The 12,935-nt window shown below is 55.9% G+C and overlaps 2 protein-coding genes across 5 annotated transcripts; both read left to right on the top strand.

The window, feature by feature from the left end:
- The first annotated feature begins 1,898 nt into the window (after positions 1-1,898).
- LOC136403879 (uncharacterized) lies at positions 1,899-9,928 on the top strand. 2 transcript variants are annotated; one of them, XM_066383208.1, is made up of 7 exons: positions 1,899-2,077; positions 2,344-2,378; positions 3,178-3,321; positions 3,567-3,722; positions 6,745-7,161; positions 7,426-7,502; positions 9,917-9,928. In XM_066383208.1, the coding sequence occupies exons 2-5, from the start codon at positions 2,373-2,375 to the stop codon at positions 6,856-6,858; spliced, it is 420 nt and encodes a 139-aa protein (XP_066239305.1). In that variant the 5' UTR covers positions 1,899-2,077; positions 2,344-2,372; the 3' UTR covers positions 6,859-7,161; positions 7,426-7,502; positions 9,917-9,928. The 2 variants fall into 2 exon arrangements, with proteins under 2 accessions (XP_066239305.1, XP_066239304.1); XM_066383207.1 differs by lacking the exons at positions 1,899-2,077; positions 2,344-2,378 and having other exon boundaries at positions 2,729-3,321.
- ALDOA (aldolase, fructose-bisphosphate A) lies at positions 7,641-12,935 on the top strand. 3 transcript variants are annotated; one of them, XM_066383206.1, is made up of 9 exons: positions 7,641-7,786; positions 10,269-10,395; positions 10,485-10,696; positions 11,143-11,197; positions 11,320-11,480; positions 11,822-11,905; positions 12,016-12,190; positions 12,353-12,552; positions 12,639-12,935. In XM_066383206.1, the coding sequence occupies exons 2-9, from the start codon at positions 10,284-10,286 to the stop codon at positions 12,732-12,734; spliced, it is 1,095 nt and encodes a 364-aa protein (XP_066239303.1). In that variant the 5' UTR covers positions 7,641-7,786; positions 10,269-10,283; the 3' UTR covers positions 12,735-12,935. The 3 variants fall into 3 exon arrangements, with proteins under 3 accessions (XP_066239303.1, XP_066239302.1, XP_066239301.1); XM_066383205.1 differs by lacking the exon at positions 7,641-7,786 and adding an exon at positions 8,759-8,916; XM_066383204.1 differs by lacking the exon at positions 7,641-7,786 and adding an exon at positions 9,917-10,070.

The following is a 12,935-nucleotide window of genomic DNA, read 5'->3' as shown; positions in this document are numbered from 1 at the left end:
AGACCTGATGGTTATCCAGCTATTGTGAAGTCAGTTTCTTCCAGCCTCCAACAAATGGTGTGATGTGGAGAGACGCGGAGCCCTGAAAAAGTGAGGTGCGTACATCACCCCTCCTATTGGCTTGGCACTGTCCACCCTCCTGCATAATGGATGAGCCCACGGTCGGAACAGAATTACCATCAGCCGTGGGTCTGACCACTGCAGGCCATAGACGTGTCCAGAGACCTTGCCAAGGCTCACATCTCTGTGTTGGCAGGAGCTGAAGAGAGGGAGGGAGTACGTGTCACCTGAGGCCTTTCCTGGGGCTAGCCTTGACTTGGGCCTTGGGATCCTGCAAAGAAGGTGGGGGCAGATGAGAAGAAAGCTTCGAGAAGGCAATCTGACCCTGCCTTGGAACCAATGATGGTGACACTAGGGACAGCTAGACTCCTGCTTTTTGAGCTTGAAGCCCCCTCCAAGGGGCCTGAGGGTAACATCAGAGGTGGCTGGGACCTCTCAGAGTGGTTGAAGGTGAGAGGGGAGATTTGGGACCTGGGAACACAGACCCTGGCCATTTCTGTGGCTGCTCATGGGGTAGGCAATCGCCAGGGCAGCAGCGGGGAGTACATCTGGGTGGGGAACGTGGGCACAGGTGGGTTTATAGCAGCAGTGCTTTCAGGGGAAAAGGCAAGCATGTGTGCAGGACGAACAAGGCCAGGCACAAAAGCAGGAGGGCCGGGTGAGAGCCGCAGGAACAGTGCATCGGAGAATAACATTTCAGTGGTGGATACAGTTGTATTCCATTCATTCATAGAATCACTGATTCCTTGCTGGAGGCCCCCAAGGCCAGGCCAAGTGCTAGGGCTTAGGATATGGAGAAGCATCAGACCCAGGTTTTCACAGTCTAAATGGGGAGCCAGGCACGGGAGTGAAGAATTCAAATATCCGTGGTAGAGTGATGGAACAGCAGTGTGTTTATGGTGCCCAAAGGGGCCACCCTCTGCCTGAGGTGGGCAGGAAGACCTCTGGGCGGCAACATTGAGCAGAGGCGTGAAGAATGAGGAAGGAGTTCCACAGAAGAGAAGCAGGGGAAGGGTGTGGTTCTAGGCAGAGGGAACAGCATCTGCAAAGGTATGGAGCTGTGAAACCCTAGGCAATGGTTCCGAAACCTTGAACAGATCCTATTGTAGAACCTTCAATAAACTGATGGGGCAAAAAACCCCGATCCTCTTTGTTTTGTGATATTGTGTGATTTCCCCTCCCCCAGTGTAACGTCAGCAGCACAAGGGGAGGACATTTGTCTGCCCTATTCCGTGGCGGGGATCCAGAGCCTGGAGCCCTGCTTGGCCCACAACGGGGTACATTTGGGAGTGACTCTACCAACGACAGGCAGAACCCAGCCTGGAAGGTGTTGGCAGTCAGCTAAAGCATTTGGGCTTTATCCTGGAGTCAGTGAGGAGCCTTCCAGAGCTTTAAAAATAGAAAAGGAACAAGATCTGCTGTGGGTGGTGGGAAATCACTTTGATGTGATGGTTGAAGAAGTCAGGTGACCAAGTCTTAAATTAAGGGACAGTCAACAAAAATTAGTGGGGTCCAGGTTGAAAAAATACTGAAAATAATTTCAGACAATTAACAAGTAGCTTTGATTTTTACAATGTCCCTATGAGGCAGGTGGTTCCCCCTTCTACAGGGGAGGGAATGGACTCAGCAAAGCTCAGGAGCTTGGCCCAAGTCACATAGCACATTGGTGGTGTAGCCCCGGGGTTCAGTCTTCCCTCTGTAGCGCCTCAAACCCAGCATCTGATTAGGAGCCGACCCAGGAGGGCGGCGACAGGTATTCCTCATTTCGGTGCAGTAACTGCGGGAAAACCAACGGATCCCAACTATAGTAAAAAGAACTGGTAACCGCAGAGAGTAGACCGTGGAAACGGGGCGGGGAGAGGAAATTTTGGGTCTCGGCAGCTGCCGTAGGAGCAGCTCTCCGTCTCCATGGCAACGCCAGGAAGCCGCGGGAGGTATACGGACCGTGCAGCGAGACAACGGGTTGGATCTAACGTGGCACGGAAACCGTGGACGGCCCGCGGCCCAGAGGGTGCAGGTGATGCGCGTGGGTGGATGGAGGGAAGGAGCAGGGGTGCGGGGACAACAGAGGGTGTGGCCTGGGTCGGGTTGGGGCCTGCGAGGGAGGTGCTGCCTTCCAATCCCCGGATCCCCGGATCCCGGGGTCTCCGTCCCCATTGTCCGGTCCAGGAACCATGGCGGGGCCTTCGTTTCCCCAAACGTGAAGTGGGAGGAAGGGAGTGGGTATCCCAGTTCAACGGCCCCTCTCACTCTCTGAGGCCCGGGACTTTCTCTCCTTTGCAGCTGCTGACTGACTGGCGCTGTCCTGCCTCATGGACGTGAGCCCTAGGCCCCTTAACTCCCACTGGAGCGGCCCCTCAGAGCCCTGACCTCACCTTGACTTTGCCTGCCTTCGAGCCAGACCGGAGAGGGGGCTCTTTACTCCACAGGAACCCTTCCAGCTTAGGGCAAGAGCTTTGAGGAAGAATGCCAGGGATGGGGACTTCCCACGGGAGGGCACTTTCCTGCTCTTCCTGGCAAGATGAAGAGTTTGCCAAGCAATCAAGGAGAAAAGGCACTGCAGGCAGAGGGAACAGCATGGGTAGAGAGCTGGGGGGGGGGGAGAGGGAGAGAGGGAGAGAGGGACTGCTAGGACTTAAGTATGGCTTGAGTGGGGGTTGGGGGGGAGGTGGCGCTAGACCAGGCTTTTGTCACTGAGATAAGTTTGGACTAAGTCACTGAGAGCCATTGATGGGTTTCAGGAAGTGAGGGATACACAAGGACAGGTGTGGAAAGGGGCGGAATTGCAGATTGGAAGACAGTTAAGGAGCAGTAATGTGGGCTGACGAATGGTAAAGAGTCAGAGACAATAGTTCCGTTTGGAGAGACAGTCTGAAAGGAATTTCCGTAAGTCTTGGTAAAGTCCAGAATGCCCAACAAGCCCTTTATGGTGCTGGAAAAGAGATGATGGGGGAAAGGCAGGTGTGGGGGACAAGAGAGTCTAGTCCTGTTGACTCTCCCCACCGTCTGGTGGCTGTTCCTCCCCTTTTCCCAGCCACCTCAGTGTCCCTCCTGGTCTCTCTGTGTTCCTGCAGCCCCTCCTACCTCCTTGTCACCCCTCCCCCTGTGCTCATTCAGGCCTCCTCTAGCCCTTGGAACCCCACCCCGGCTCCTGTGAACAGCCCTTCCCTGCTGCTGCCCACCCCTGCCATCGTCTTCATCGCTGTGGGCATCTATTTGTTGCTGCTAGGCCTACTGCTGCTGACGAGGCACTGCCTGCTGGTGAGGGGGCTCATGGGGGCGGAAGGGTGGGCTCTGGGAAGAGGGAACCTGGTTAACCTCTGCCCTCATCTGCAGGCCTTTACTCCGAGAACTTCTTTGCCATTTCTGTCCCTTCCGCGGGACCACAGAGTTTCTCCTCTGCTGGCTCCTGCCAAATCTTCTCCTGCCCCTCTCCCAAAAGTCTCGTCTTGGCTATCCCTCCTTGCCACCTGGCCCAGATCCTGAGCCCTGCTGCCGTCTCCTAGGCTCAGGGCTGCTGCACCGACTGCAGCTCCTCCTGCAGGAAGCAAGGAGCCTCCAGGCCCCAGGACTATTGCTGGACCTGTGCAGAAGCCTGCGACTTTCCTGTGCCCAGCCCAGTCCACTACCTGGATGCCTGCTGCCCCCAGCCCACTGAAGCTGTGAGTTCCCACACTATCCCCTAACCCCCCGAACCCTGATCTAGGCACTAGCTGTGCTTTTCTTTTTTTCTTTTTTTTCTTTTTTAGTGAGAGGAGGGGAGGCAGAGATAGATTCCTGCATGTACCGGGACAGGGATCCACCCAGCAAGCCCACTAGAGGGCGATGCTCTGCCCATTTGGGGCCCTTGCTTCATTGCAGCTGGAGCCTGAGGCGGAGGCCCTGGAGCCATCCTCAGCACCCCGGGCCAACTATCTCTAATAGAGCCACGGCCGCAGGAGGGGAGGAGGAGGAGGAGAGAGAGAGAGAGAGGGAGAGAGAGAGAGAGAGAGAGAGAAGTGAGAGGGAGAAGGGTGGAGAAGCAGAATGCTCTTCCACTAAGCCAACCAGCCAGGGCTGTAGAAAAATGTAACACATAGTAAGTGCTTTGCAACTATTAGCTATCTTCATCATCATCATCATGGCTGGTTTGTTTGTTGAGTCAAATTTGTCAATTGTATTAGATCGGCTAGGTTTTCTGCTTTCATGTACTAGGCTTTCCACTGACTCCTGACAATGACCTGGAGAAGTGGGCTAGTCCTGGCTGGGTGGCTTAGTTGGTTAGAGCATCATCCTGATTGTTCAAGGTTGCAGGTTTGATTCCCGGTCAGGGCACATACAAAAATCAACCAGTGAATGCAAAAATTAAGTGGAATGAAAGTCCATGTCTGTCTGTCTCTCCCTCCTTCTCTTTCTAAAACCAATAACTTTATTAAAAGTTAAAAAAAAAAAAAAGAAATGGGTTCAGAGATGAGGAAACTGAGGCTCAAAACATGAAGTAGCCAGACCCTGGCCTGACCTGATGCAGAGCTGGGCCGGGGCCTCACCAGCACAGATGGCCAGCCTGCACACAGTCAAAACTCACACTTTTTTTTATTTATTCATTTTTAGAGAGGAGAGAGAGAGGGAGAGAGAGAGAAGGGGGAGGAGCTGAGCCTTCACACAATCAAAGCAAAAGAAATCAGAGTGAAAAGCTGCCTGTAGGAGTTGAGAAATCCATTAGCCAGTTATTAATGACTACTTCCAATAGACAGAGCCAGGAAATACTTTTAAAACCCTTTTCTCTGAGGTGAGGGCAGGGGAGCCTCGCTCAGCCACCAGATTTGTGCACAGAATGACTGTGGTCCTCCAAAAAGCCCACAGAGCTGACTTCATCCCCCAACCGGGACTCCCCAGAGTCGCCCCAAATCACACTGGCATCAAATACAAGGAAACCGCTTTGCTCTTTCTCCCTTCCACCATGACACTTCTGGCCTCCTCCCTGAGAGCCAGATCTATGAGCAGTAGCTGCATCCCAGTTCAGACCCCTCTTTCTGGAGACGCTAGGTCCCCTCCCCTCACTGGAGCCCCTAGTGATATCTGATCTCATCAGATCAGTCATCTGACACAGCACCCCGAAACCTCAGCTGTTCAAAAGGTCATTCCCCTATTCCTGGCTTGGCCCAGTGTCTAAGCTGTGCAACTGTGACTGTCACTAGCTCTGCCTCCGGACTCAAGGAGCCAATCTTCTGTCACATATCCTGGGCATGCCCCACCTCGGGCACTTGGCCTGACTCCAGTCAATGCCTGAGGCAGTCTCAGATCGTCTCTGCCCCAGGACAGGAGAGGAGCGAGCGCTTTGATGGTTTGATCGGCTGTTCTCCCTTTCTGTCTCTAAGGTCATACTGTTCCTATTCCCCAAGAGACAGACCTCTGTTTCCCCTGGGAACTGAGAAGCCTTCTTTCTTTGATTACAGAGGGGAAAATGATGTGCTTTGATTTATCCATTCATTCAACATTCATTGCTGAGCGTGAGTCCCTGTGCTAGCTCTGTGGAGATGTGAGATGAACTGTCCCTGCTCTTGCAGACCCAGGGAGAAGCTGGTGTTCCTGGCCTTGGGAGACAGTGGGGTCTCTGAGGGGAGTCCGAGGGCGGGAACAGGAAGGCCAGATCCATCCCAGCAGCAGTCCCCAGTTGTATTCCTTTAGGCAATCACTTCCTCTTTTGAAAAGAGGCCCCCTGCTAAAGGTTCTGATAATTAAAATAAATATAACTTTTTAAGACATTAAAAAATCTTAAATATGCAAATTACCATTTTAAAAGAACACTGGAAGGATTTTTTTTTTAAGTGAGAGAAAGGGAGATAGACAGATTCCTGCATGTATCCCGACTGGGATTCACCCAGCAACACCTGTTTGGAGCCAATGCTCGAATCAAGCAAGCTATCCTCAGTGCCTGAGGCTGGCGATCAGACCAACTGAGCCATTCTCAGCTCCCAGGGCTGACGCTTGAACCAGTAGAGCAACTGACTGCTATATGGAAAGAGGGAGAGGAGGAGGAGAGGGAGGGAAAGAGAAGCAGATGGTCGCTTCTCATGTGTGCACTGACTGACCAGGGATTGAACCCAGGATGTCCATGCGCTCTATTCACTGAACCAATCAGCCAGGGCCTAGAAGGATTTTTAAAACTCATTCATGAATGCAGTCTGTGCCATGCACAGAGTAGGTGCTCAAAAATGGTGAATGGGATCCTGCAGTTTGGTTTCATGCCAAGGAAGAAATCCACAAAACCTGCAAGTTATTTCCATCATGGACAGAAAATGTGTGCTTTTCTATTGACTTTCAATTGCATGGGGCCACAAAAATGTAGTAGAATCATCTTTGAGCTGAATATTGGGACACCTGAATTCTAGTGTGGGACCAGGGCCAGTTGCTCTCTGGTCCTCAGTCTCCTTGCTTATAAAATGGGGAGAAAGAGAGAGCCCCCTGAACGATCTCTTCAGCTCCTGAACCCAGCTGTTTGGAACATTGCCTCCTTGCAGATTTCTCAACAGCACAGGGAGTTGACTTGTTCCCGGGACTGGTGGATGGTACTCTGCTCCACTGGGCAATGGGACTTTCCACTTTCCAGACCTCCGTTCCCTCCTCCCCTCAGAGGGAAACAGCTTCAGGCGCTGGCCCCCTCCCTCCTGCCCACCTCCCTCACTCCTTTCCCTTCTTCCTCAGGGTTGGGACCCTCGCTGCCCTCAATGCTGCCCACTCTGTGACTGTGCGTGTATGTGCCAGCTTCCTGACTGCCAGAGCGTCAACTGCCTCTGTTTTGAGATCAAGCTTCGATGAGGACCCGGGGTCCCTGCCCTTCTGGGAGCGGCCAGCCCCCAGGGCGCACATGTTCTTTTTCCCGAAGGGGCCTCAGGACACCTCTCTCCAGGCCACTGGAACTGCAAATGGACTGCGCGCCCAGCTCACCGGCCTGGGAACCAGCAGCGGAGAACTTGGGCTCTCAGCAGACTAAGACTCAGCGAGCCCTCGGCAGGCCGGCCAGCCTGCACCGCCTTCCCAGGGCCAAATGAAAGAGGGGCTGGTGCTTGGGCGGTGCCCCTGCCCTTCTCCTCCCCTCCCTGGGGAAACCCCTGTTTGAAGGTGAGGGTGGGTGCACTGCAGACCACAGTGGCATTCTGAGAGGAACTTGGGCCTTAAGTATCAGGATATAAGGGTACCCTAATATTCCCAGTCATGGGTTCTTGGTTATTTTGAGGTGTGTAGTGCCTGCATCTGCTCTGCCTCTAGAGAAATGGACCCCAGAGGATCATAACAGCCCCATCAGAGCCCAGTCAGGGAAGGGGTATCAGAAGAAGAGGCAGGGAGGGCCACATGATCTGATCCCCTCTCCTTCTGTCCCCACAGATCCCTGTCCAAAGAGTTGTTTCCCTTTTGAGGGCCTCAGTCTGGATTTCCAAGGAAGAAATTCCCTCTAAGTGCGGGTGAGTGGGCAGGAGGCCCTCCCCACCCTCAAAATAGGGCAGGCCCATGGCTCCCTCCCCCTCTCCTCACTTTAGGCCCCATGCTGGCCTGAATGTCAGGAGCTTCAGGTTTCCCTAAATATAGGTCCCTGCCAGGGGATCTGTGGTGAGGAAAGGGCAGGGGTCACTGGAGAAGGTTGGGGACACTCGTTGGGGGAGGGAGAAGCTGCCTTATAACCCAGCCCAGTGCGGCCTGGCTCACTCGCTGCTGACCAGGCTCTGCCCGCTTCTTCGGCCTCCTGCAGGTGGGCGCCAGCAGGACTGAGCTGGGATGGGGTGGGGCTGACAGCCGCTGGCTTAGGAGGGGCGACCTAGGCTGGGGAGCTCGGAACGTATCAGGGAGGTTGACCAGCGCGTGACGATGGATTTATTCTGGAGTGGGATGTCAGGTCCAAGGGAGAAGCGTGGGCCGAGCGCGGCTGGCACGTTCCTCGCTGTCCGGCTTTGCGTGGTGGCCAGGACTTCAGGCAGGTAGGCGCCGCGGACGGAGCGCGGGCGAGGCTGGCCCGGGCGGGCCCTGGGGCCTGACAGGCGCCGATGGGGCGTGCCACCCGCCCGGGCGGGTCACCCCAAACCGCTGCCTCCTCGCCTCGCCCCCCTGCCGGCCCAGCTGCCTTCTTGCGGTCCACGTGAGTCCATTCGCCGCCCTTTCTTCTGCCGCTTAACGCCTGTGCCAGGGCCGTAGGGAGTGGCACCGGTGCCCCAGAGCCCGCAAGCGCCTGCAGGCTAGGCCGCCAGACGCCCAGTTCTGGATTCAGCACAGTGACACAGGCAGTGTCCGCGCAGCCGGAAGTTGGGGCTGGCCTGGGCCTGGAGGGGAAGCTGAGCTCGGTCTTCTCCGGCTCCTCCACCCGCGCCCCCGCCCCACCGCCCCCAACCCCATCTCCTCGGGTGTCAAAACCCGCTGAGTCACGACTCCCCGGAGCGCGCCAGGCGGAAAGAAAAGGGAGAGGGAGGGCCGCCACCCGCGCGGGATGTGGCCCGAGTCACGTCCACGGAGGATCCGGGGAGGGATCCTTTTCTCGCTTCATTTCCCCCGCCCAAGAGCCGCCTTTGGGCTTTGTCTTTCTGGGCGGCCGCTCCCACAGTCCCTCGCCTGCAATTGGACGCCGGGGCTCCTCCGGCTTGTAGAAGAGGGAAGGGAAAAAAGAGCCCAGCGGGGGGTGGAGCGATCCCCTTATAAGGCTGGGCTCTGCCGCTCTCCTCCCCGCCCCGTGCGCCGCCCACTCGGGAGTTTAATAGGCTGCGTTCCTCTTGGAATGCGCCGCAGAACCTGAGTAGTAGTGACGACTACCGTGTTCGCTCCCTCCGTCTACCCGCCGGCCCGCCGCCTTCCATCGCTGCACCGCGCAAACCCGCTCCCCTCCTGTGCCAGGTGAGCGCTCTTCGCCACGTGCGAGGGTCAGGGGCCATGGAGAAGAATCCTGGGGGCCGTGGCGGGGCGGGCAGAGCCTCGGCACCCGATCCTAGCATCTCTTCCACCACCATCACTACACACGCAAGCTTCCAGCCCAGACTCGCCAACCCTCTCCAGCTAGAGCTCCCTTGGTTTACTGCGTAATGCGGCAGCTCTGCGCGCTGAGTCATGGCGGGGGAGGAAGCAGGACGAGATGAAGGGCTATTCCCCCTTCCCCTTTCTTTCCGGGACCCCTAGTGCAAAGGATTATGGCCTTTTTGCCTCTGCGGGGATCCTAAGAGGCAGCGAGTGACAGGGGCCAGCTCATATACAGCTTCAGGGTCCCCGAAAGCGGGTGATTGGCCCCTGCCCTAAGAGACAGGCGCCCCTGGCGAGGAGGGGACAACCCTTGGCAGTGCCTGTTGCCCATTAACACTTTCCCTGTCTTTTCTTATCGGGTGACCTTGATTCTGAGCCTGGAACAGCTGATGCAGTCGTGCGAGCAGACAGGAGCCTTTTTCAGGGGAAGGGGTGGGGCGCTTGCCTCTGCTCTACACTCTTAACCCTGCACGAGCTGTGAGACCTGCAAACCTGACCCCTCCCCTCCGCCTCGGTCCGTCCCTGTCTCGGCCGCTGGGTTTCCTCTGCTGCCTTTTTCCTACGCTTCTGATTTTCTCCTACCATTTACTCAGCACCCTTTTTCTAATGCGTGCCTCCACTCTCGGGGTAGAAGCCTGACCTTGGGATGTCCTTGAGGCCTTGGTGCCTGTCCCAGCTCCTGGATCTTGGGTGAATTGGAAGGAACACCCTTGTGGCTGTCAAGATCTGGGTTCTAATCTCAGATCTGGCCCTTGGGTTGCTGTGTGACTTGAAGTACAGACCTTTCTCTTCTCTGGATACTTTCAGATGAGGGGTTTGGCCCTCTGTCCTGTGCAAAACCTCTAAATTCTAAAATACTCTGGTTCAATTTTGCTTCTAGGCAAGGTGACCCCATGGCAAGGCGCACGCCAGAAGGGTCCAGCTTCTACATGAGCCGCTTGTCCATGGCTCTGGCTTATTCCTTTACCCCAGATGCCAGTATGCAACCCCACCCTCAGCTGGGCAACACCCAGCAGCAAACAGAGTTAGGAAAGGTACAGGAGGCAGGCCTAGTGTAGGGAAGTGGGGTGTAGGGGAGAGCTGGGGACAGGATGTGCCCCAAGACCTGCTGGGAGTGGGGCAGGGGCGGTAGGGAACCTTTGCTCTGACCTCCAGGCAAAGGGCCCTGCTCATTAGGAGACCATAGGAAGACCCAGTTAACCAGTGCTCCCCCATCTGTCTCCTCTGCCCAGAAACTGACTGGCACCATGCCTTACCAATACCCAGCGCTGACCCCGGAGCAAAAGAAGGAGCTCTCTGACATTGCTCAACGCATCGTGGCTCCGGGCAAGGGCATCCTGGCTGCAGATGAGTCCACTGGTGAGAGCAGGACACAGTGGGAGGGGGGTCCCAGGGTTGGGGGGGGTGACAGGCTAATCCCGTTATGATCATGTGCTGCTCCCGTGCAGGGAGCATTGCCAAGCGGCTGCAGTCTATTGGCACTGAAAACACCGAGGAGAACCGGCGCTTCTACCGCCAGCTGCTACTGACTGCCGACGACCGCGTGAATCCCTGCATTGGGGGTGTCATCCTCTTCCATGAGACGCTCTATCAGAAAACAGACGATGGGCGTCCTTTCCCCCAAGTTATCAAATCCAAGGGCGGTGTTGTGGGCATCAAGGTGAGGAGGCTGGGCCTCAGGATGTAAGATCCGAGATGAGTCTGAGGAAAAGAAATCCAAAGTAACAGGCCGGTGGGTGAACTTTAGGCTGGGAGCCGGGAGACTGGGTTGGAGGCTGTCTCTTTACATGTAAAGAAAGCTAGGAACTGGGCCATGCTTGGCGTTCTAAGAGCAAGGCATTAGTCTCATTATACCAATGAGAAACCAGAAGTGTTTGCTCACAGAGTTAGGAAGTAGTAGGAGCCCAGGCTCGATGTCAAATAACATCTCCACATATCCTGCCTCGTAGCATAGGATCAGATATGGTAATTAAATGAAAACTTGCAGACCAGGATACTTGCCACTTGAGAAATTAAGTAAAGTTGGGGGCAGAGTGGGGGCTCTAGAGGAGGAAAGGGTAGTAGAGTCGCTAACCTGTCTTACGTTTTTTTTTCTTACCCCTAAAGGTAGATAAGGGTGTTGTACCCCTGGCAGGAACAAACGGCGAGACTACTACCCAAGGTGAGAATCGTTTGGCTCCCTGCCCTACCAACCAACCAACCCAGGTTGGTGCCCCTGGGTGCCCAGGGTGAGTAGGAGCCACCTGCCCCTCTGCCATGCTGATTTCTCCGTCCCCTCTCCAGGGCTGGATGGGCTATCTGAACGCTGTGCCCAGTACAAGAAGGACGGAGCTGACTTTGCCAAGTGGCGCTGTGTGCTGAAGATTGGGGAACATACCCCCTCAGCCCTTGCCATCATGGAAAATGCCAACGTTCTGGCCCGTTATGCCAGCATCTGCCAGCAGGTGGGCCTGCATATTCACAACAGGCCAGCTCCCACCTCATTTGGTTCCAGAGTGTCAGCTGGTCCCCTCCCCATTTGCCAGGATATTTACCTCCCCCAAAGCAACTCTTCTGGATCCGATCATCTGGCTTGGGCCCCTGGGAGGATGCTGGAGAGCTCTGAATGGAGGGGCCGGACAGGGCTTATGTGGGTGTTCTGAGGAGATTCTGCCCCCACAGCTCGACAAAGCTGAGGGCTTTGCAGCCATGAGTCTCTGTCTTCCCGGAGATAAGACCTGGGCCAGTGGCTGTGGGGAACTGTAGGTAGGATTCCAGTTTAGCTACTCTGTCCCTCACCCCACAGAATGGCATTGTGCCCATCGTGGAGCCTGAGATCCTCCCTGATGGGGACCACGACTTGAAGCGCTGTCAATATGTAACTGAAAAGGTAGATTGCCTGCCTGCCCGGGGGTGTGCTGGGCTAGGCCGCTGGGCAAGGGCCCTGGGGCTGCCTCCTGTCCCCCTACCCCACCCTCCTTTGGTTCCGCTCTATTCTAGGTGCTGGCTGCTGTCTACAAGGCTCTGAGTGACCACCACATCTACCTGGAAGGCACCTTGCTGAAGCCCAATATGGTCACCCCAGGCCATGCCTGTACCCAGAAATTTTCCAATGAGGAGATTGCCATGGCAACTGTCACTGCGCTGCGCCGCACAGTGCCTCCCGCCGTCCCTGGTGAGGCCCATACTCTCATCTTGCCCTTCGGGAGGTAGACAAACTGTACCCACAATCCTTAGGCCTATTGGTCTGATTTCTGGGTCAGTTTTTAGGATTTCCTACCAGTCGCCCGGGTCTCTGGCTACAGCCCCTCCCTCCCACTCCCCCTTTGTTTTGTAGGGATCACCTTCCTGTCTGGAGGTCAGAGTGAGGAGGAGGCATCCATCAACCTCAATGCAATCAACAAGTGCCCCCTGCTAAAACCGTGGGCCCTGACCTTCTCCTACGGCCGAGCCCTGCAGGCCTCTGCCCTGAAGGCCTGGGGTGGGAAGAAGGAGAACCTCAAGGCTGCCCAGGAGGAGTACGTCAAGCGAGCACTGGTGAGGACGAAGTGGGAGGCGGGCAGAGTGCCGAGGGGGGTGGGATTCTGAGAACAGACCTTACTCCGGCTCCTCTCCCCTCTTAGGCCAACAACCTCGCCTGCCAAGGAAAGTACACCCCAAGCGGTCAAGCCGGGGCTGCGGCCAGCCAGTCCCTCTTCATCTCCAACCACGCCTACTAGGCAGAGGTGTTCTAAGGCTCCCCCTCAACACTCCGGGCCCTGCCCCCTCCCACACTCCACTCTTGTAGGGGGGGCCTCATCTGGGTTCCAGGCTGCTCTCTCCCACCACTCTTGCCTCCCTTGTGACGTTGGTGTGTGGTGTTGTGTGAATATGCTAACTGATACCTTTTCCAGCCCACTGCCAATAAATACTTAGGGGGA

The sequence above is a fragment of the Saccopteryx leptura genome, chromosome 4 (genome assembly GCF_036850995.1).
Source record: "Saccopteryx leptura isolate mSacLep1 chromosome 4, mSacLep1_pri_phased_curated, whole genome shotgun sequence".
NCBI lineage: Eukaryota > Metazoa > Chordata > Mammalia > Chiroptera > Emballonuridae > Saccopteryx > Saccopteryx leptura.
Note: the sequence above shows the minus strand (reverse complement) of the source record. Positions and strands in the feature narration are given on the sequence as shown.

Excerpts from the sequence above, each read along its gene's own strand:
- LOC136403879 (XM_066383207.1), top strand. The coding sequence starts at position 3,004 with ATGATGGGGGAAAGGCAGGTGTGGGGGACAAGAGAGTCTAGTCCTGTT. Across the intron at positions 3,322-3,566 it reads TGACGAGGCACTGCCTGCTG|GCTCAGGGCTGCTGCACCGA; the intron begins GTGAGGGGGCTC and ends GCCGTCTCCTAG. Across the intron at positions 3,723-6,744 it reads GCCCCCAGCCCACTGAAGCT|GGTTGGGACCCTCGCTGCCC; the intron begins GTGAGTTCCCAC and ends CTTCTTCCTCAG.
- ALDOA (XM_066383204.1), top strand. The coding sequence starts at position 9,930 with ATGGCAAGGCGCACGCCAGAAGGGTCCAGCTTCTACATGAGCCGCTTG. Across the intron at positions 10,396-10,484 it reads GGCTGCAGATGAGTCCACTG|GGAGCATTGCCAAGCGGCTG; the intron begins GTGAGAGCAGGA and ends GCTCCCGTGCAG. Across the intron at positions 12,191-12,352 it reads AGTGCCTCCCGCCGTCCCTG|GGATCACCTTCCTGTCTGGA; the intron begins GTGAGGCCCATA and ends TTTGTTTTGTAG.